General features: G+C 40.7%; 2 protein-coding genes across 2 annotated transcripts in view; both read right to left on the bottom strand.

Annotated features, from left to right (window-relative positions):
• Window positions 1-11261: 11261 nt before the first annotated feature.
• LOC145486020 (tetratricopeptide repeat protein 28-like) lies at window positions 11262-15159 on the bottom strand. Its single transcript, XM_081464715.1, has 2 exons — window positions 14766-15159; window positions 11262-14081 (listed from the first exon to the last, which is right to left on the bottom strand). Exon 1 carries the CDS (start codon window positions 15125-15127, stop codon window positions 14789-14791), a length of 339 nt encoding a protein of 112 aa, XP_081320841.1. The 5' UTR covers window positions 15128-15159; the 3' UTR covers window positions 11262-14081; window positions 14766-14788.
• Window positions 15160-15161: 2 nt separating this feature from the next.
• LOC145486019 (uncharacterized) overlaps window positions 15162-20704 on the bottom strand; it is a gene marked incomplete at its 3' end in the record, with an annotated part of 8174 nt that continues 2631 nt past the window's right edge. The window contains exons 2-5 of the mRNA XM_081464714.1: window positions 20459-20704; window positions 20062-20106; window positions 18289-18383; window positions 15162-17972 (exon numbers count right to left, since the gene is read on the bottom strand). The exon at window positions 20459-20704 is cut by the window's right edge and continues 2115 nt beyond it. Coding sequence (XP_081320840.1) covers window positions 15162-17972; window positions 18289-18383; window positions 20062-20106; window positions 20459-20549 — 3042 coding nt within the window. The remainder of the gene's footprint in view (window positions 17973-18288; window positions 18384-20061; window positions 20107-20458) is intronic.

Genomic DNA, 20704 nt, shown 5'->3' with positions numbered 1-20704 from the left:
TAGATTTTTAATTGTAGATTAATATATTTTTTAGAGGGCCACAAGTTCATTCCCATTTGTTGCAAGCATGGTGGCTTCATGGTTAGTGTACTCATCTCTGGATTGAGCGGTCCAGGTTCAAGCCCCGTGCGGGGACATTGTGTTGTGTTCTTGGGCAAAACACTTTACTCTCATCTTACCGCCCCCTGGAGCGGTAAGATGAGAGACCCTGGGAACGAGGTCGTCAGTTGCCTTGTTAGCTCAATTGGTAGAGCACTGCACCGTTATCTCAGAAGTCATGTGTTAAACTCCCGTACAAGCCTTTTTTTTTTCAGGCTTTATTTTCACTACTGTTTGAGAAGTCTAGATAACAGCAGACACGTAAAGATTTTAAAGAAGTAGAAGTCATCATAACTGCTATTCTTTCTCTAATTATTCAGCTACAAAATCTATAGAATTTTCGATGTTGCTTCCCTCGAAATTTGCATGTTCACTTGCAGAAAACCGAGTTGTACATTTTTGGGGGACGTGAGTGACCAGAGACACAGCAATTTAATAGTGGGAATAACTAGGGTTATTATGAAGTCTAAAAACAACTAAAACAGAATGCGCGAGTCCAGCGACGCTAAGAAGCATGGCCACTGACAAACCGCCCAAGTGCGATATAACGCTCCAGACTTACCAATAATACATAAAAAATATGGAAAGTAAAACGGGGAAAATCATTTTAATTACACTCGGATGACTTTGTTTTTAATTTTAGATGAGCAGAAAGTCACAGTTTTCTTGAAATTTGTAAAATGTAAAAATTGTAAACGTTTTGTACATTGTGGAACCACGCATATCTACTCCACGCTAATTTACTCCACGTAAATAATCTGAAAGAAGTAATCCAAATAGACATAACTTTTCTTGGTTAAACACTTCAACTGGCAGAAGAGGGACCAGTGGGCTATTTTACATGCCTGGGGTCTACCGAATAACACCTCCAAGTAATCAGAACTCGGAAAACTTGAACCCGGGACCTCCGGATTGCAAATGAAGTCCGGCGCTCTTCTAGTACCACTCGACCACGCTGCAGTCATTCACTGAATAACGCTCAAAGGAAATTTATTGTAAGAGAGACAGTCTCCACGTAAATAATGTTTGAATGAGGTTTAAATAAGGTTCGAATGAAGAATTAAAATTCTGCATCATTAGACTTCAGTAGACACATAGAATCATTACATTTTTCATTTCCGCGTTCTAGCTACCAGGCTCCACACGGTTTTATTGTTAAGTCCTGTCAGTTTTTCTGGTCAGCGGTTTGTTGCTAATGGTATGCTATGCGCATGTTTACACGTGGCGGGAAAGATAAAAATGTCGTCCAATTAGCAGAGTATGATCATCGCAATGAAGTATATTAACGCAAAAATGCTGTAATACACACAGAAAATTGTAAACTTTCGTTAAACTTAAGCTGCAGCCCAAGAGAATTACAAAAGATGATTATGGAGAAGAGTGGAGTTGAGGATTCTGCTACGAAGAGGGGGTTTGCTAGCCTGCGAACGCAGACGTATTTCCGGCTGTCACTTGGTTCCGCCGAAAAATAACGTCTGCGAACCCGAGCCAGGAAACGATTTCTGTGACGTAATGACTTTTGTTTCTCCTTGGCCAATCAGATTCCATGATAGAATGAAACTCGAGCGCTCCTCGCAGCGAATACCTCGCGCAGTACTTCTGGGGTTATTTGAACTAAACTGTGACAGGCTTAGAATTCTTACGTCACAGAAATCGTTTTCTGGCTCGGGTTCGCAGACGTTATTTTTCGGCGGAACCAAGTGACAGCCGGAAATACGTTTGCGTTCGCAGGCTAGGGCTTTGCGGACCATGCACTGGAAATGTTTTATGTGGACCACATTGAACCATGTTAGTTCTTTGGCACTCTCAGGGGATGAACTTGCTGTTTGTGCGGATGGTGTTCTTCATGTCTTTTTTCCATTACGGGGTGCAACAAGAATCATTAGAGGGAGTGATGGCCTACCCATATCATCACGAGACGTGAATGTTGCTTGGTTTGGTAAAGATATTTTGTTCTGCGAAGAGCACTCCGTTAAGCTCTTTAAATCTGGGGCTGTTGCAGTGATTGCAGGACACAGTAAAGGTGATAGTGATGGTTCACAATCACACTCGAAACTGTCTCATCCAATTGGAATCTGCGTTTAATTTGATCGTAACATTTACGTTACAGACTCTGGTTCTGGCGCGGTCAAACTAATCAACAGACCGTTGACAGGGATTGCAGAGTTCCTTGGAAAGTTAAAAGTCCTGGTGAAGGCTTTTAACATTCATTCCAAAAAAAGCACAGTTAGAGAACCACAGAAGTCGGTTAATGAAGCAATTGCTATGGTGGATGAGGTGCTGGAATACGTGAAGTATTGTACACGGAAGGCAAGAGAGCTACAGTCCTTGGCAAAAGAAACCACTAATGGCCCAGAGGGTACTTTATCAAGCAAGTCTTTGAAGTCATTGGAACTGATGGCACAATCGCTTTCCAAGGTAGAGAACAACATCAAAGATCTGTCTTCATATCCAGGTTTTGAGGTGAACTTGAATTTAGAATCACTCCTGACGTTAAATGTTGAGAACCAACATGCAGTCACTCATTTTAAGAAGGAAACATTTACTCTCTAGGAATACGCACAGATTTTGGTTCATCACTAGAAGCTGAAGGAGTAAAAAGAGTGACATCATGGTCTGCACATTATCACACGCATCCCAACTCATACTACACTGCTGAACTTTCTGCTACTGGCCAATTGGTCCTTTTTGAAATTCCCAAACCGGTCGGAGAAAGATTGTCCGGAAATGATGAAGCAGAGATGAGAGTGTGGGCAAAACGATACGGCAAGTGTGTAAGGCAGCGAAGTGTGCGACAAGACAACACCATGGACAGAGCTGGGACACTGCCTCTGAATTTGTATGAAAGACCGACATTGCTTAATCCATTAGAATTGCAGTTTTTGCTTCCTCGTGAGCAAAGCTCAGTGCCGGGAGAAAGTGCAGAACATCCAGAAGGTGAGTCTGATGAACAGTGTCCGGAAGTTCTCACCTGCACTGATCTACGTGATGAGTACAGCAGCAGCGAAAGTAGAGAGAGTGAGTCTGACGAGGGTTGTGTAGACGATACAAGTGGTTTCAATATGGTCATGCCAACAAGGGCTGGAAGACAAAGACTGCTCACCAGATGAGTGAGAGATTTTCTTCATTCCAGGTATAGGTATCTATGTGTCCAAACGACATCAGTCCGCGTTTTAATTAATTATACACATTAGTCTGCAAACAATCACTGGGAATGGGATTTTAGATTTGATAATTGGGATTTGGACCAAATTTAAGCTGGGAACTGGGATTTGGCAAAAATTTGGGCTGGGAACTGGGATTTGGTACCCCCCCCCCCCCCTCCCTTGATGACAATGCTGTGAGATAAGAGAAAGTTGTGAAAGTTAAAAGCCCACGCCTGAAATGTGGTCAGACAAGATCAAATAAAGATAGATATGGGATTTCTCTTCCCGTGTTCAAATAGGCCATTCAATACCGAATTACCTTTAGCCTCTTTCTCAAAGCGAGTCTTGGTGTCCATCCTTTTATATGAAAATTAGATTTCGAAGTCATTCACATACAAATCATGTAATTTCATGTGAATAGCTGTGCGCCAGGCATCGCTTTGATAGAGAGGCTTAAAGCAGCTCGGAAATGGACTGTTTAGTTGAACACTCGAAGTGGAATTCAACATCCACGCGCACCCATGTATAACTTCAAAAAATCCAAAAACGGACATAATGCCCTAATATGGTATTTATTACATGCGGGTTGCTGCCATTATGCCAATACCCGAGGAAAATGGAACGACATATTCCGATCAAACCGGGCCAACCAAGAAAAATCGGACTCTTACCCTTTTTTATTCCTTTTCCAAATTCCCAGCATAAGTGAAGAGAAGTAGGGCAGTGGACAGGTTTGTCAAAAATGGAACGGCAAATTTCGGTCGGACCGGTGCGACCGAAATGAGTGTACTACCTCCAGCGGTGATCCCGAATATTCCGGTCGGAAGAAATTTCCATTTGACTTCCGAACGAAATTTTAGATTCTTTGGCATGATGGAAAAGCCCCGCGGTCTTTATGTGTTGGTGCACTGTAGCATGGCAAGCGAGATGATGGAAAGTTTTCCTCTTATTTCTACCAATTAAGCAGATATTGTTGGAAGGACATTTTTTCCATCTTGCTTTCTAATAACTGCAAGCGAGGTTAACGGAAGTGTCGTGACAGCGTGACATTTCATAAGTGGAGAGCCGGTATAAACACTGGACGAATGCACCAATGTTAAGTAACTTGACCGAAGTAACTGTTTACCTTGGTAAAAGCTCAAATGTAAACACAGCATTAGATCACGAGATTCGTAAACATTTTAATCGGAGGCACGAGTGATTGTGAAATAGATTTTTATCGAGAGAACACAGAGAATAGGACGTGTTGAAATCCTGGAAGAGAATTAAACACGGATTTGTCGCTGAGTACGAGTGAGTTGTGAGTGTACCCCACAAGTTTGGTACAGAGGTAAACTTTTGCTTATCTTTAATAATATTAGTTTGCAAGGAGTTGTGATTTTTTTCAGCGCAGTAAATTGTACAGACTTTCCCTGGGCTGGGCGGATGGGTTTTATCCCCAAACAATTGCCCAAAATAAGCAGTCGTCCAGTCCTTCGATGCTATGGGGGAACTATTAAAAAAAAAAAAAACAATTAAGAGCCTGGTTTCCCGTGAGACAAAACAACGGACAACTGGGAGCCAAAAAAAAAAAAAAAAGATATAAATTATGAATCTTTCGTGGCGGTGCTTTCGATATATCATCTTTATAGTTACCTAAAATTCGCCTCACTTGAACGTTTCCCTGTTTATATTTCGATGTTAATCGATTTTACATAATCAACATTTTGATACGAAAATTTGCGAGGGAAACTTTCATTCATATCTGGAACTTCAAAATCCGTTTTGATACAGACGGAATAACTACTTGCGCGGAATTTAACGCACGAAAGAAAGTCGAAAACTTTTGCTGTTTGCTCTGCCAAGTGTAGCATTTACTGAATAAAATGTTAACCTTCAAAATTAGAAACTCCAAAAAAACAAAAAAAGAACAGAAAAAAGAAAACGCAGTGGCTCGCAAAAATAGGCTCGCGGCTCCGGCTCGCGGGCTCGCACAGAGTTGTAGCGTTATACGAGCCAACCGCGGGACCAAGTCAACCTCGAGTCACGAGTCAACCACGAGTCAAGCCAATTTTTTTCTTTTTTTTTTTTGTTTCGTCCCGAGAAAAAAAAAAGATTGTAGAAAATAAAATATATGAATATAGATGGTCTTAGCAGTTAACAACAGGACATTTTAATAACAGGCTCACCTCGAATCGCGCCGCGCGCCCAAGTATCCTTATGCAATTGCAAACATGGTGGCAAGTCACGTTATTTGCTGTGTCCATTGCAGATTATCAAGGTAGTCTTATCCAAAAAGTGAGTGACGTGAATCTAGTTGACTATCTACTGACAGAAAAGTTGAACGATAACATGCATGCCACGCCTGCGCGAGCGGTTGCCTCTTACCGGAATTTCGTGTCGCGATCGAGGTGAGCCTGTTAATATTGTTACCTGCTAAGACAATCTGCTATTTCGCGGTTGTAAATAAATCGCGAAATCAAAGACCCGCGAACAAAAATCCTTGCAAAATTTAAACACGCGAAATTTAACACCCGTATAAATAATTCAAATCACAGAAAAAAAAAGATTAACATGTAATAACAACATATACAGGATGTGTATCGACAAATTAATACACAAACTATTAGCTGGTTTTACCTGTAAGTTCCATTTTTTATCTTCTGTTGTGAAATGACAGAACTACGTACTGAGACAATGTGTATCACGGTCAAGTTGTAAAAAGTTAATTTTCAAATATGCCTTTTGCTTGTTCCAGTTTACCTTAAATGGTAATTTGTAAAAATACGTTTTGCTTGTTCCAGTTTATCTAGGAATTTTAAAAAGTTCAGACTAAAATGAAGTTGAGAACGCTTGAATCGCGAAATTTAATGACCTTTTCGCGAAATTAAGTACCCACGAAATTAAGTACCAAAAAAGTTATATTCATATATTTTATTTCCTACAATCTACATTTTTTGTAGGGACAAAAAAAAAAAAAACTGGCTTGATTCGTGTTTGACTCGAGGTTGACTTGGGCTCGCGGTTGGCTCGTGTAACGCTACAACTCCAACTCGTACATATTCGTGCAAATCTTGACAACATTCATTAGTGGTTGGTTCCCAATAAGAAGGCTGGCCCTTAAAAGTGTCAAGAGCTAACCACTGTTAAATCAGTGCTCTTAATTAGGCTAATATCACAGTGTCATTTAATCATTTAGCATCATTGTTTAGGCCTAGCTCGCCCGGGGGGTGTCGACTTCGCATATGAAAGGGTGGGGATGCTCGTTGGAAATTTTGAATTAAACCTCTAAAGGAATCCAATCATGGCATGGCCCAGGATTTTTTGACTCCTAAAAGAGACCATATTTAAAACATACTAAATATATATTTTTATATTTCTTCGTGTGAAACCATAAACGAGACCTTCACAGCTAGATATGGGCTACATATGGGCTACGTATGATGTTGTTTTGCCCAGAACACCCTAAGTGAGACCAAAATCTGAAATTTACACCCCTAAGCGAGACGACGTGTGCTTTTGTCTGGATTGAGTGGTCCGGGTTCGAGCTCTGGGTGGGGATATTGTGCTGTGTTCTTGGGCAAAACACTGTACTCTCACAGTGCCTCTCTCACCCCAGGCGTATAAATGGGTACCAGCAAACTTAATGCTGGGGGTAACCCTGTGATGGACTAGGATTCCATCCAGGGGGGAGTAGAAATACTCCTGGTCACTCCATGCTACAGAAACCGGGATAAGCTCCAGCCTGATGGGCCACTTGGCTTGTATGCAGACTTTACCTTATGAGTTCATTAGTTTGATAACTATTGACACCTCTGTCGAAGTTTGATTGATTGTTTGATTGATTGACCGTCAGGTAGCTTGTGGCAATTGACTATTTGCTATTGATACCATTAGCTGTGATGCTACCATCATTGTTGACAATCTTAAAAAAAACTCCTGGCATGGTAGATAAATGTTTTGTTTCACATGTTTGGCTTAATGGATTACAAGAATTTGTCTCCTGTAGTCTGCAAAAAAAAGAAAAGTAAAAATTTTGAAAAAAAGAAAATGTTGTTGAGTGCTTTACGTAATATTATTTACATATGGGTTGTTGAAAATGACAAACAGGCAATCTGCACACCCACAGACCTTACACGGTAACAGATGTTAACAAAATTCTTAAATTAAGATGATTCCTCAAAATTGCATTGCGCATCCCTACTGCGCACGATTTTCGCGTCATTAGCGCGTGCTCACGAGCGCGTGGACATACACAAAATGGTGGCTTTTTCTAAACGGCTTGGCTTGCGAGAGACAAGTCATCGTTTTTTCCTCGGAAACGAGTACCGGGACCTAACGATTTCCTTATTTAATTTGAATGCAGAGGTCACCTTCTTTCTCTACAATGAATTTGGACCAATTTCTATTGCAGAGTAAAACATTATCACAGCAAATGAGAGCATATCTAGCACTCGTATTTAACCCTTTACTCTCCAAGAGTGCCAATTGGCACACAACGTTATGACTTTGTGAATATTTAATAGATTTCCATGACTTTTTGCCACGAAAATTGTCTTGTGAAGATCTGCTTACTGAAGTCAAAATTGTGACCCCCTCCTATCTAAGACATGGTTGACCACTCCCACAAGTTTTCAATTTCGTTTTTGGGATGCAAATGAAATGCAAGACTTGTTTCATATCAAGCTGTGCACTGAGAGCTGCTAAATGAGCTATAGTTTAGGGGTATACCTAATATAGTAGAAAGTCGTTCATTTTCGCATTTTAAAGCTCTCAAAGTGACTACCTCCTTCATAGCTGCTGATGTCATTTCTTAAATACGTTTATCAGTGGCTTTCAAATGGTATATTGTACAGAGGCAGTGTCTTTATTTGCCGATTTGGGAAAAACTGCCGTTCGCCTTGGGGGCTAAGGGTTAAAAAGATACTTATGTTACCTCCTAGTGCAAGTAATTCGTGTAAGTAAGAATTATAACGCATTGTAAGTAATATAACATAATAGATTGCAAGTGAAATAATGTGATGTATTGTAAGTGATGTACGTAAGTAATTTAGCATATTGCAAGTAATTCAGTAATTTTACGCGACGTCTTGTCAGTAGTTAATGTCATATGTAGTAAGTAATGTTTGTAGGCAAGCAATATGACGCACTGTAAGTAGGTAAAATAACATTTTGTAAGCGATAATCATAAACTAGTACTGTATCAAGTTATAAGTCGATGATCAGGCCCGGTCCAAACGCCGCTCCACTCATGTGCCGAACCAAACTTGATTAAGTTCGACTTTAGAGCGACTTTGGAGCGACGGCTGGTTCAGACGGCGTACTTGCGTCGAACCTAATTCGGGAAGTCGGTGGTAACAATTTTCGACGAGATGCGTTCTGAATTCAAGAACTCTGTCCAAATAGAAAAGCTGTGACTAACATTTCGCTGTTATAGCAATATTTTGGGAAGCAAATTCAAACTCAAGGTTTAGTGTTTGTATTTAGACAGGTTTTCTCCCGGTTGATTCGACTTGTTAAAGGGAAATCTCATAAGCTGGGCTGTTATCACGAAGAAAAAGCAAAAAATAAATTTGCGCTAAAGAAACTCGCTTATACCGTCCCGTTTCTCATAAATCGAAGGCATATTTAAATTTTGTTGCCTTTACTTTTAGCGACGACTTGGAGCTTCATGCATGACTGGTCACGCCACTCAATTTTGAGCCAATTACGAGTCCCGTTATATGAAAAATACATAACAGTAATTTATGCATTAGGTTCGATACATGAGGAGAACGCCGTATGAATCAGCTGCCGCTCCAACGTCGCATAGTGCGACAGACCCTGCCGAATTTAATGTTGTTTGCCGCACCAAACTTAACCTGCCGAACCAAACTGATTCAAACGCCGCTCTTCTGCCCGTATTTAACTCATTAGTTAGGTTCGGCGCATGAATGGAGCGACGTTTGGAACGGGCCTTAGTACTGTGTTGTAAATTGTAAGCTTTTTAATGTTACTATTGTGTATTTGTAACGTAATATATGCTATGTAGAAATTAAATTTAAAGAATATTAATATTTTAAGTAATGTTAGTGATGTAAGTAATGTTAGCATTGAATGTAACGTTAGTATTGTAAAGTAGACGAGTCTTCCAATAAAATAAAGTTAAAAATATATATATATATTATGCCAGGGCCAAACTTAAAAAACTCATGTAACAAGCACCAAAGTATATTTGCGCCAGCCTGATTTCTTCTTCATTTCCTAATTGGTGAAAGGAATCCAGTGAAAAGACACTCGACTCGGTGCTTGCTTTTTACGTATCAAACAGTGAAGTTAATTCGAGATCAATCGACTTTAAGATCTTCTATATATTGAAGCAGCAATTTAGAGAATCTGCCTGCAAATCACACGAGGTATAACTTGACGATCGGTCATAATTTAGATGGAATTTTGCGGGATGACAGCCATTTTCCCGAAAGGCAGAAATTGAGAACTTTGACGACAAAGATTAAAATCTTACTTTACATTTTCCTTAAAGCATGAACAGAAGATGCAACCAGGCTTAAGGTCACAACAATGAATCAAATCTAAGTCAAATCCACGTGAAAACCTGCGAATGACCCTGAATTATGAAAAGTTTTGTTTACATCTGTGAAAACTCGCCCGAACTTTGGCGCGCTGCATTATGGGAAGGGCTTGCACGAACCTGGCTCTTTCAACTTTACGAGAATTTTACCGTTGATAACCAATATCCGACCGCTTGCGCGAGATTAAATGAGATCAGGTTATATCCTCGGTCGAAATTAAAACTAAGGCTTTGTTTTTACGACAGCGCTAAGAAAATAATACAAGAATACTAGTGCTTTCGCGGAAGAACCTTACCCGACTCTTTTTATACTGGTTAGTTACAGCGATGGATTTCATCACTTGACTCAAACGTGCCCGGCAATAAGCGGGAAACGTTTATCGCCAAATAAACAGACGAAATTTGCGCCGCTCGTTTCACACAAAGCAAAACGATCCGCAGATCCATCCGATAAACAGCACGAAAACATAAATTCTAAATTTCCCTGTTCAACACAAAGGCGCCAGATTAAGAGGATGTTTTGAAAAAGTCTTGACGAAAACTTGAAGGTCAAATTACATTTCGTCCGCTCACAAAATGACCAGCTCTCAGTTGCCTTGTTAGTTCAGTTGGTAGAGCACCTGTATCTCAGAAGTCATGGTTTAAACTCCCGTAGAAGCCTGAATGTTTTTAGGCTTTATTTTCGCTACTGTTTGAGAAGTGATCATAACTGCGATTCTCTCTCTAATTATTCAGTTAAAAAATCTCTGGAATTTTCGATGTTGCTTCCCTCGAAATTTGCATGTTCACTTGTAGAAAACTGAGTTGTGCATTTTCGGGGGACGTGAGTGACCAGAGACACAGCAATTCAACAGTGGGAATAACTAAGGTGTTCTGAAGTCAAATAAACGGCACGCAATGCGTGCAGAAGCGATGACATTTAACTGCCATTTCCATTTCCGGATACTTAAACGTTAGACATGGGTCGCACTGTGGACTTTTTTGTTTTTGTCACCCAAGTTTGTCGGGGCATTTACCCCCAGAGGGTTTCTGGAGTCGTACGTTTACGACATAAAAGATATATGACACCATGCTGATAATAATCATTATATTATCGGCCCAAAGCTGAAAAGGACTTTCTCATCGTTAAGGCACCATCGCTCCCTTTGGCTAGACTTTTTCTTTTTAGACGTTTTCTCTCCCGAGGATGCTTCTTCTGTGAAACTGAAGGCTGCTCTAGACTCGGAGGTAACGACGAAGGTGCTTGTGGCTGTGCGTTTTGCTGCTGAAAACAAATCGGCTGCAAGTCATTTCCACTATGCTATGAAAACTGGAAGCGTTGAAACTCGTACGGATTAAGATGAAGAATTACAACTAATAACGTTTTGTGAGAATTGGGAAAATGTTGAAGCAAGAGCTCTGTACACACGATGCGTGCTTGCTTTGTGGAATCTAATTTGCGGAATTTCAGATTTGATTGACATTGCAACAAAAGAAAAATAGAAAAACTGTTTTTAAGACCATTAGGCAAGATGTAACCTGCTTCGTGGCAGGATATCGGTCTCTTTGAACTTAAAGTGTCGCGGACATAGTCATGTCTGATATGATCGCGTCAAAAGGGTCGCACATGTCGCGAGCATGCGATGACAGAATTTATGTCCAATGTAATCATCGATCCTGTTAGGGCCTGTTTACAAGGAGAGAGGGTTACCCTAGCAAAGGGTTACCCTGGCAAGCGGGTTACCCTAGCACTCACACATTTCCTCTTGTTTTCTTCGTTGTGTTTACAAGGCAGCTACGGTTATCGGGGTAGGTGGGTAACCCTATGTGCGTGCTAGGGTTACAATAGCAGGCGGGTTAGCGTTTTCCCTTGTAGACACTCCAGGTGGGGTTAACTCGCCTACTTGGGTTAACTTTCTATTGTTTCCAGACGTTTTGGGTGTAACCGCGCATTAAGTTGTCCCGGGTTGTAAGGTTACCCTACCTGTGAAATTTTGCTTGTAAACCTCGGCTATCTTGTGCCCTCCAGCTAGCGTTAACTCGCTTGCTAGGGTAACTCTCCCTCCTTGTTAACAGACCCTTAGTGCGACCCTAGCCTAACTAGAAGAAAATGGATAAAATGCAACAGCCACTCCAGTCCCGATAACTGAGTTTAACAACTGGAAATCTAACCAACACTTCGTGGTTGCTACAACCTTCAGGTAGCTCACCTTTTCGTTACACTGTTCTCCGTTGCATTCTGCTATCTCAACTGGTTTGACAGCGAACTCCTTCAATGCTCTTCTTCAATTCAAGTTAAATTTTACCAATATTTCAGTCCTCAGATAAGTTTAGTTCAGATATTTCAGTGTTCATACAGTGCTCTGACAGTGCTCAATCAATTCACTTCAAGACAGGCAAAGGTCCGGCCTACACAGCGCTCACAAATACGTAAATTTAATGGGGACCCTTGACCTATCGCGTGTGCGACTTGCTTGTCGATGTAAAGTTGTATGTATGGACGATATGTTCTCATTATGAGTTTGTCCTTGAGCACAAATTTATCCGATACTGAAAAAAGCACAATCCACACTCAAAATCTTTGTTTAAAGGCTGAAATTAAAGGCTATCGGCGGATCCTACAAACCGCAAACGACGACCGCAAAGGACAAGTTTTTCACTCCCCGAAACCAAAGACGGCGAATTTTTGGTGTGTTATTTACTAGCTCTCAGAGTACATTTCGCTTCCACCGAGGGATAAATCGTGCGCGACATAAGCGCGGGGAAAATAAGTGAGACATCACTTATCCAAAAGAATGCTGCTTCTCAGCATTAAGAGACGACTACATCATCGCTTAAAAAGAGGAAACCGAGACAAAAAGATTTCCCGGCCTCTTAACAATTCCTAACTGGGAAAGTTGTTTTAACAGTCGGGCGCCACGATGCAAGTTAGCGATTTTCCTCATTTCACTTAAATTCTGTTCATTGTATGAAACAAATAGATTCCATGATGCCGCGTGTCTGTTCAGTAATAGATCACATAAGACGTCAAAATGTGGTAAGAACATCCGTGACAAACTCAGCTGCCCCTCGTGTGCTACTTTTCGTTTTTCTTTTGAACTTTCTTACCACGTTTTGACCTCACCTGTGATCTATTACTGAACAAACGCGCGGCAACATGGAATCTACTTATTAAAGAAAATTGTGGTCGATTTACTATATTGAAATTTTGAAAACTAGCAAAGGAAAGTTACGCATTGTCAAAAACTTGATAAAACAAATTAGGTAAAGTAACAGCTTTAATAATTAAAATGCTTAAAACGGATCTGGGAAGGCTAGAACAATGCATAACATTTAAATTGAAACGTGAGGTAATCAATACGACTAATATTTTATTATAAGCACTTGGTGAATCGAAGCCCTAGGTCTAGCATTTAAGGACATTCGCGCCCATTGCTACCGCGCATCCCTAGTGCGCACGCTATTCATTAGTTTTTCACTCGTTACGCGCGCACCACGTCATACATCGAGCGCGCGTAACGAGTGAAAAACTCAACAAAACATAGAGCTGATGGCCTTTGCGTTAACTTTGTGTGAGGATATTTTTCGCTGGATGTTCAGTGATCCCCATTATTTTTCAACCGATCATTTCCTTTTCTGATTCTTTCGAATATACTAAAGTGCAAAAAAAATCTGCACGTGGGAGGTTTTAGTTATTTCGCATTTACTATTCACATGGGGTCGAATTTTCGCATAATTACAGGTGTGCGTGACTTAGACGTGGCCTTTTTAAGGTTAATTCTGCCTAAGCTAATGACATATGTAGTAAAAATCTATTGTATATATGTGCTCAAATAAACACACGTTTTAGATATGCTTCTCCATTCTACTTAAATATATTCCGATAGTAATGAATGCAGAATCTCGTCGAATGACTGAAACTCCCATCAGAAATGCTGTGGTCTGTGATATGCTTTATCTCCAAAACGAGCTCGGTGACTCCCAAATTTTTTAGCGTTTTTGACATATTCTGATCATGGTCTAACTACAGTCAAACTTGAAAAGAAATCAGTACGTTAAATGATTTTGGGCGCGAACGTCCTTAAACGTTAACGAAACAACTGCCACCGAACTCTTTCATGTTTGCAAATAGTTTCGTAATTATCGTCAAAAGTGATAGTACTCTGCAATCTCATCACGGCTTTACTTGGTCCTTGGACATAGGAGAAACACAGTTTCTAGTTTCTAATCCGTATTTCATCAAGGACGTAGCTACAACTCGGACCGCCTTTTGTCTCGTCGTTTATATATACAGCTTCTACGTTCAGAACCTACAAGGAGGAAATGGAACAGCCATTAACGCAAAGAGCCGCATCACCATAGTAGAGATTACTTGTTGTTTCTTAGGCAAGGGATGCATAAATAATGGATTTTGTTTCATGTAGTTCGATTTTCATATTCAACAAAATGGCCCCTCTCGACATTGAAAGAGCTAACAGAACTTCGGCACATACGTTTTTGAGACGCGATGGACAGCTGGAAGTTGAGTGTTCTTTTTTCCTGGTGCTTGTTGTCAATGTAAGTCTTCACTGTCTGTTTTAAAATGCTAAAACAAGGGCTTTCCAACTGATTGGGCTGAGTTCAAAGCGCAACAAATGCAGTTGCATTCGACCTGTGGTCGTAGTTTGCGTCTGAGAAATGTCTGATAACAAGACAGTTGTTCAATCGAGGAAATTGTTTCTTATCTCTTTTTTTCGAAAGAACCATCAAGGAAAATATACTGGCTCAGTTGTATTGCATGGTCTCAACCAAAGCATTACTTTCATGAGTTGGCAGAAACAACGGACGGATCATGTTAACATTCCGATTCTTCGGTGACTTAGAATGGAACATAGAAGCACATACTTAACGCTTATTTACCACCTAACGAGAAGGTACGTTTTAAATTTACTTGCATTGTATCTTGCCATTACGTTCTCCTAACTTTGCATTGCATAATCGTATCGTTTACTTACATTGGACGATGGAAAACGTCAATCTAAAACTCCAGCGTGACGTCGTCGCCAATCAGTACAAATGGTGCCCAATACTTCACTTCCCTGAACTGTTGAGATTCTCTCATACATTTCATGGCTACACGAAGAGCTTCACTGGCCTTCTTTCCTTTAACCAATTCTCCGTAGAAATGTTTCATAAACTCCATAGTCGCCTCATCATCAATCGCCCACAGGGACACCAAGACAGAGCGAGCTCCAGCACCTAAAAACGCTCGTGCAATGCTAACCACCCCTTCAGCTTTAATCTCCCCTTGAGCACTGTGACAGCAACTTAGCACAACCAACTTCGCTCGCAGATTTGCTTGTAACACATCTGTCATTGTAAGAAAACAGTCGTCTTCTGTTCGTACACCGGTCGGCGATTGGAGCAATGATGACGTCATATAACGTTCGTAGAGCACGTCGTTGTGACTGTTCAGCATGAAAATCATTGCCAGGGGCCCTTTCGTTCGCCAATTGTTCGCCACAAGGCTCATCAAGTGAACGATTTTCGCATATAACACCACCTCTTGTTCCAATGGACTCATTCAAGGAGGTAATAAATCTTTTCACATCTTCGTTTGAAACATCGGTAATTTCTTTTCTTCTCAACTGAACATCTTTACCGTCTTGAATGACCCAGAAAAATATTTCTTTGTCATCAACTGCTGTGAAAACTGTGTTTGATGGAACACAGCTAAGGAGGAAGTCAGCAGACAGTTCTGGGGAGTGCAACTGATAGTATTCTTCTCCGGACACATACTTTGAATCCATGAGATCTCTAAGAGCTTGTGCACGTCCTTGGTCAGCAAAACGCAGAGCCTCGACAACTTCACCTTGTTTTAAATGAAGAAGCCACAAGCTAGTGTACGCAAATTCCAGTGTATCACGGTAACTGATCTTCCATTCATCTTTAAACTTCAGACTAGCTCTGATTTCATTATAGACCATCACGCTGGAATGATAGCACTCAAGGGATCTTGATAAGGATCCTTGGCCTTCAAAGCTGATACCAAGAGAGTACAACGATCTGGCTACTCCAGCTTTGTCTCCAACTTGTCTGGCAAGCTTTAGATGACATTCATGGAACTCGATGGCTTTTTGGAAATCTCCCAAGCTATAAAACACACTGCCGAGATTTCCATAACTCGTTCCTTCGCCAGCCTTGTCTTTCATTTCTTGGGAAATTTTTAGATGACGTTCATAGCACTCCATGGCTCTTTTAAAATCTTTCAAACCATCGTAGGCATTGCCGAGATTACAGTAGGCATTTCTCTCTCCGGCCTTGTCTCCCAAATCTTTAGCAATCTTTAGATGCCGTTCATGGTACTCTATAGCTGTTGAGAAATATCCTAAGCTATAGTAATCATTGCCGAGATTGCCATAACTGCTTCCTTCTCCTGCTTTTTCTCCCACTTCCTCGGCAATCTTTGAATGACGTTCATGGTACTCGATGGCTCTCTTCAAATCTCCTAAACTGTGATAAACATTGCCGAGATTACAATACGCGCCTCCCTCTGCAGACTTGTCCTCAACTTCTCTGGCAATTCTTAGTTCACGTTCGTGATAGTCGATAGCAGTTTTGAAATCTCCTAAATTATGATAAGCATTGCCGAGACTGCAATAGCTCTTCATTTCTTCAACTTTGTATCCAACTTCTTGGAGAACTTGTAGACTATGTTCTTGATACTCTATGGCCCTCTTGAAATCTCCTAAACTGTAGTAAGCATTGCCGAGATTTCCATAACTTGCTGCCTCTCCAGCCTTGTCTCCCACTTCTGTGGCAATTTTAAGATGACGTTCATGGTAGCCAATGGCTCTCTTGACGTCCCCTAAACTACGATAGGCTCTGCCGAGATTACTATAACTCCTTCCCTCTCCAGCTTTGTCTCCGACTTCTTTGACAATTCTTAAGTGACGTTCATGATAGTCGATTGCCTTCTTGAAATTTCCTAGACGTTCATGGGCTCTGCCGAGATTTCCATAACTCCATCCCTCTCCAACCTTATCTCTCAGTTTCCTAGCAATTTTTAAATGACGTTCATGGTACTCGAGGGCTCTCTTAAAATCTCCCAAACCACAATAGGCTCTGCCGAGATCGCAATAACTCTTTCCCTTGCCAGCTTCGTCTCCCACCTCTTTGGCAATTTTTAGATGAGCTTCGTGGTACTCAATGGCTTCCTTGAAAGCTCCTAAACTTTCATATGCAATGCCGAGATCGCAGTAACTCCGCCCCTCTCCAATTTTGTCTCCCAATTCTCTAGCAATGTTGAGATGACGTTCATGGTAATCGATGGCTTTCTTGAAATCCCCTAAGCAATCATAAGCTCTGCCGAGATTGCAGTAACTTTCTCCTTCTTCGGCCTTGTCTCCACTTTCTTGTGAAATTTTTAGATGGCGTCCATGGTACTCGATGGCTTTCCTGTAATCCCTTAGGCTTTCAAAAGCGTTGCCGATATTGCAATAGCCCATTCCCTCTCCTTCTTTGTCTTCCATTTCTTTGCTAATTCTTAGATGCCGCTCATGGTACTTGATGGCTATATTGAAATCTTCTAAATTACTATAAGCATTGCCGAGATTACAATATGCGACTCCCTCTCGGGCTTTGTCTCCTATTTCTTGGGCCATTTTTAGATGACTTTCATGGTACTTGATGGCCCTTTTGAAATCTCCCACACTGTCAAAAGCGTTACCGAGATTGCAGTACGCAGTACCTTCTCCTTCTTTGTCTCCCATCCCTTTGGCAATTTCTAGATGCCGTTCATGATACTCGATGGCTTTTTTGAAATCTTCTAAACCCTCATACGCATTGCCGAGATTGCAATACGCGTTGCTCTCTTCCGCCTTGTCCCCCATTTCCTTGGCAATTTTGAGATGACGTTTATGGAACTCGATGGCTCTTTTGAAATCTTCTAAGCTATCGTAAGCATTGCCGAGATTACAATACGCACTACCCTCTCCGGCCTTGTCTCCAACTTCCTTGGCAATTTTGAGATGGCGTTCATAGTAGTCGATGGCTGTTTTGAAATCATCTAAACTATAATATGCTTTACCGATATTCAAATACGCATTGCCCTCTCCGGCTTTGTCTCCCATTTCTTTGAAAATTTGTAGGTCTTGCTTATATCGGTCGACATCAGTTTTTGCCCTGGTTTCATCTTGGTATGAGATGCTTTGTGCCTTATCCTAAGGTTTTTTAAAAATCATAACAACAATTTAATAAGAGTTTTCTGCTCATTACTTAAGCCTCAAATCACCATCACCTCTCTATTAGAAACAAGAATATATCATTTAATAATGCTGTGTGATTCTCCTTTTGTAAATTGAGTCACTGTTGAAGAGACGAGATTAGTCAAATGAGAGCTGCAACGAAATCTTAAATCCTTGTTTAGACGAATCATTATTCTTAGAAATAGAAAATTAAAGCCTGGGCTTCTTACAATGTCTCTCTGCTTTATTACTTTTTCATAACTTTTTTTATGATCTTGATACCAGGTTTTACCTCTTTTTTCTGTTGGTTTGTTTCCTGTGTTGTAGTTAGCTCACCAGCAGACTTGGTCGACAGATCTAGTAACACTTTTCTGTTCTTGTCAATCTCTATGGGGTTAAGACAAAAAGCGCTGTTTCGTAAGATCGAAAGTTAGATAGGACTCATATCTAAAGGCTTCGAGCACGCCAGCAAGTAGGCGCATGCATCTTGCGAAAGAAGGGTAATACGCATTCACTCGCCACAAAAACATGAGCCTCTTCTCTTCCATTTTTGGCATAATTCGCAAGAATCGATCGAAAGCTTGGAATGACAAAATAAAGGCATGTTACTGATCAAAGATCAAAGAAACGAGGAATAAAAATAGAAGACTAGTTTTTTAAAACGCCACAGACAGTGTATCTCCATAAATATTGCCTGCACCGAGAAGCGCTTTTCCTTTTTAAAGCATAGGCTTTCAAAGTTTCTTCCTGTCTGAGCAAGAGTTTACAGTTTTACAAGCAGCGCTTTCGGCTTCGCGACGCAGGGAGTTTAAATTCTCAAGTTTGTCGACTATTTTGGTAAGGTTTTCGTCTTGCAATGGCACAAGGCGGTAAGTCACTCAGCCATTTTACCAAGGGCCCGACCTTGATAAAATGATACTATAAAATGATACTACGACACTTTTCCATAGGTATCCTTGATGATGGTGTGAAACAGCAATCTGTGATCATTTTCTGACACAAAAGGTTACCCTAGCAACACAGCAGTATCTTAGAAACACCCTTAATTTTAGCTGTCTGTGCTTGTAGCTGTAACACGAGTTCCGTGGCCCCTGTATTTAAAGGATCGGATTCATCTTTTGGCAATTTTTTTTCAAAAGATCTGTTGTCTAGGTTCAGAGCCACCTTAATTTTGCAATAATTTAGGGTGGCTCTGAACCTACACTACAATATTTTTTTTCAATAAGTTTGCGAAAAGATGAATTTTGGTTTAACAATTACAATTTGATGATAAAAACCGGGAATCACCGAACTCGCTTTAGAGCTACGTACAGGAACATGAGGCTAAAATTAAGAGTGTTTCTAGAGGCTCTAGTGTTGCTGTGGTAACTTCGTACATCGGGAAAAAGACCTTAGATTGTTTAATGATAACTAGGAATTGGTATCACCCCATCAGAGCAATTTTCAATAGAGAGTGGAAAGTAATCCGGGATTGGATTGGTTTTGCTTTGCTACGAATCAAGGGATCTCTCGCCGCATTCCCTCCCAAAGATGAAAAACTAAAACCAATCGCGAATTGGTCACTCGCGTTTTCCCGCGCTTCAGATTGGTTAGATGTGTTTAATTTGAGTTCTCATTGGCTCCTTGGGATGTTTGCCTTTGTTCTGATTGACCTCAGTGAGTACTTTGGTTTTGGTTTTGCGCAACTCAATTGAAAATCGCTCTATCGAAGCAACAAAGGAAAAATTATGGTTGCATAGATCCATCAAACAAAAGGAACTGAGAGACGGAGAAAACCGTTTTGGCCTCCTTCAACATTTAAGAAGTGGGCGTCTTGGTAATTTGGCGGGTCAATGTGCTTAGAATTATAGCGATAAGGGATATCTTAGCTCCCCCTACCGCCAACAGGGCCTTAATTAACTTTTCGCAGTTTAATAAGATGTACACGTTCTTGGCGTAAAACAGGCAACCATGAATTGCAGGTTCAGCGATTAAGTTCGGCGTCTTAATCGGGATCAGTTCTGCTTATTAAACCTTAGTTTGGTATCTCAAGCCGGCTTAATTTATTCCCCGTCCATTTTCTCACCTTTCAAAGTGTCCCCATTACTTTCCAGTGAAACTTGAACCACGTCTAGAAATACATAATAAAAGTTATAGCAGATAATCAAACCTTTGGTTCAACTCTAATCTAATCTTCTTTCATGGGGTTCCATGCCAAATACATATTTCCTCTACCGTTAGCTTTTTTTAATATTTCTGTAGAAAAAGGTTGGCTGAAAGTTGTAAAAAAGAAAACAACTCAGTTTCAAACTACGAACAGAGAACTCTCAAAATAAAGCCTCATAGCAGCTTAGTTGCGATTCAGCAGTTCATCGTCGCGACTTCACATAGAGTTTTAAAGTTGCGCATGAACAGCAATAAATAAATGATAATTAGACAAGTTGTAATCGTTTTCTGCGAAGAAAAGTCACTAATCAATTAACCTGGATGGATGGACGGAGGGATCCATGATCTTAGGCGACCTTCTTCTTCTCCTTCTTCTCCTTCTTGATCTCGACGAAAGTGATCTTCCATTGTGACTGAAATTACAACTAAAAGATTTTGATACCGTAAATAGATATGAATCTTATAATCTCTCAAAATACAAGGATGCAGGAGCCATAATCGGGGACGGAGACCGTAGGTCTTGGGATTCGCGCGCACCTATGATATGGGACAATTTTTCTATT

The sequence above is a fragment of the Orbicella franksi genome, chromosome 4 (assembly GCF_964199315.1).
Source record: "Orbicella franksi chromosome 4, jaOrbFran1.1, whole genome shotgun sequence".
NCBI lineage: Eukaryota > Metazoa > Cnidaria > Anthozoa > Scleractinia > Merulinidae > Orbicella > Orbicella franksi.
Note: the sequence above shows the minus strand (reverse complement) of the source record. Positions and strands in the feature narration are given on the sequence as shown.

Bases quoted from the DNA above. Each gene is read 5' to 3' on its own strand.
- LOC145486020 (XM_081464715.1), bottom strand. From the start codon at position 15,127: ATGACAGATGTGTTACAAGCAAATCTGCGAGCGAAGTTGGTTGTGCTA.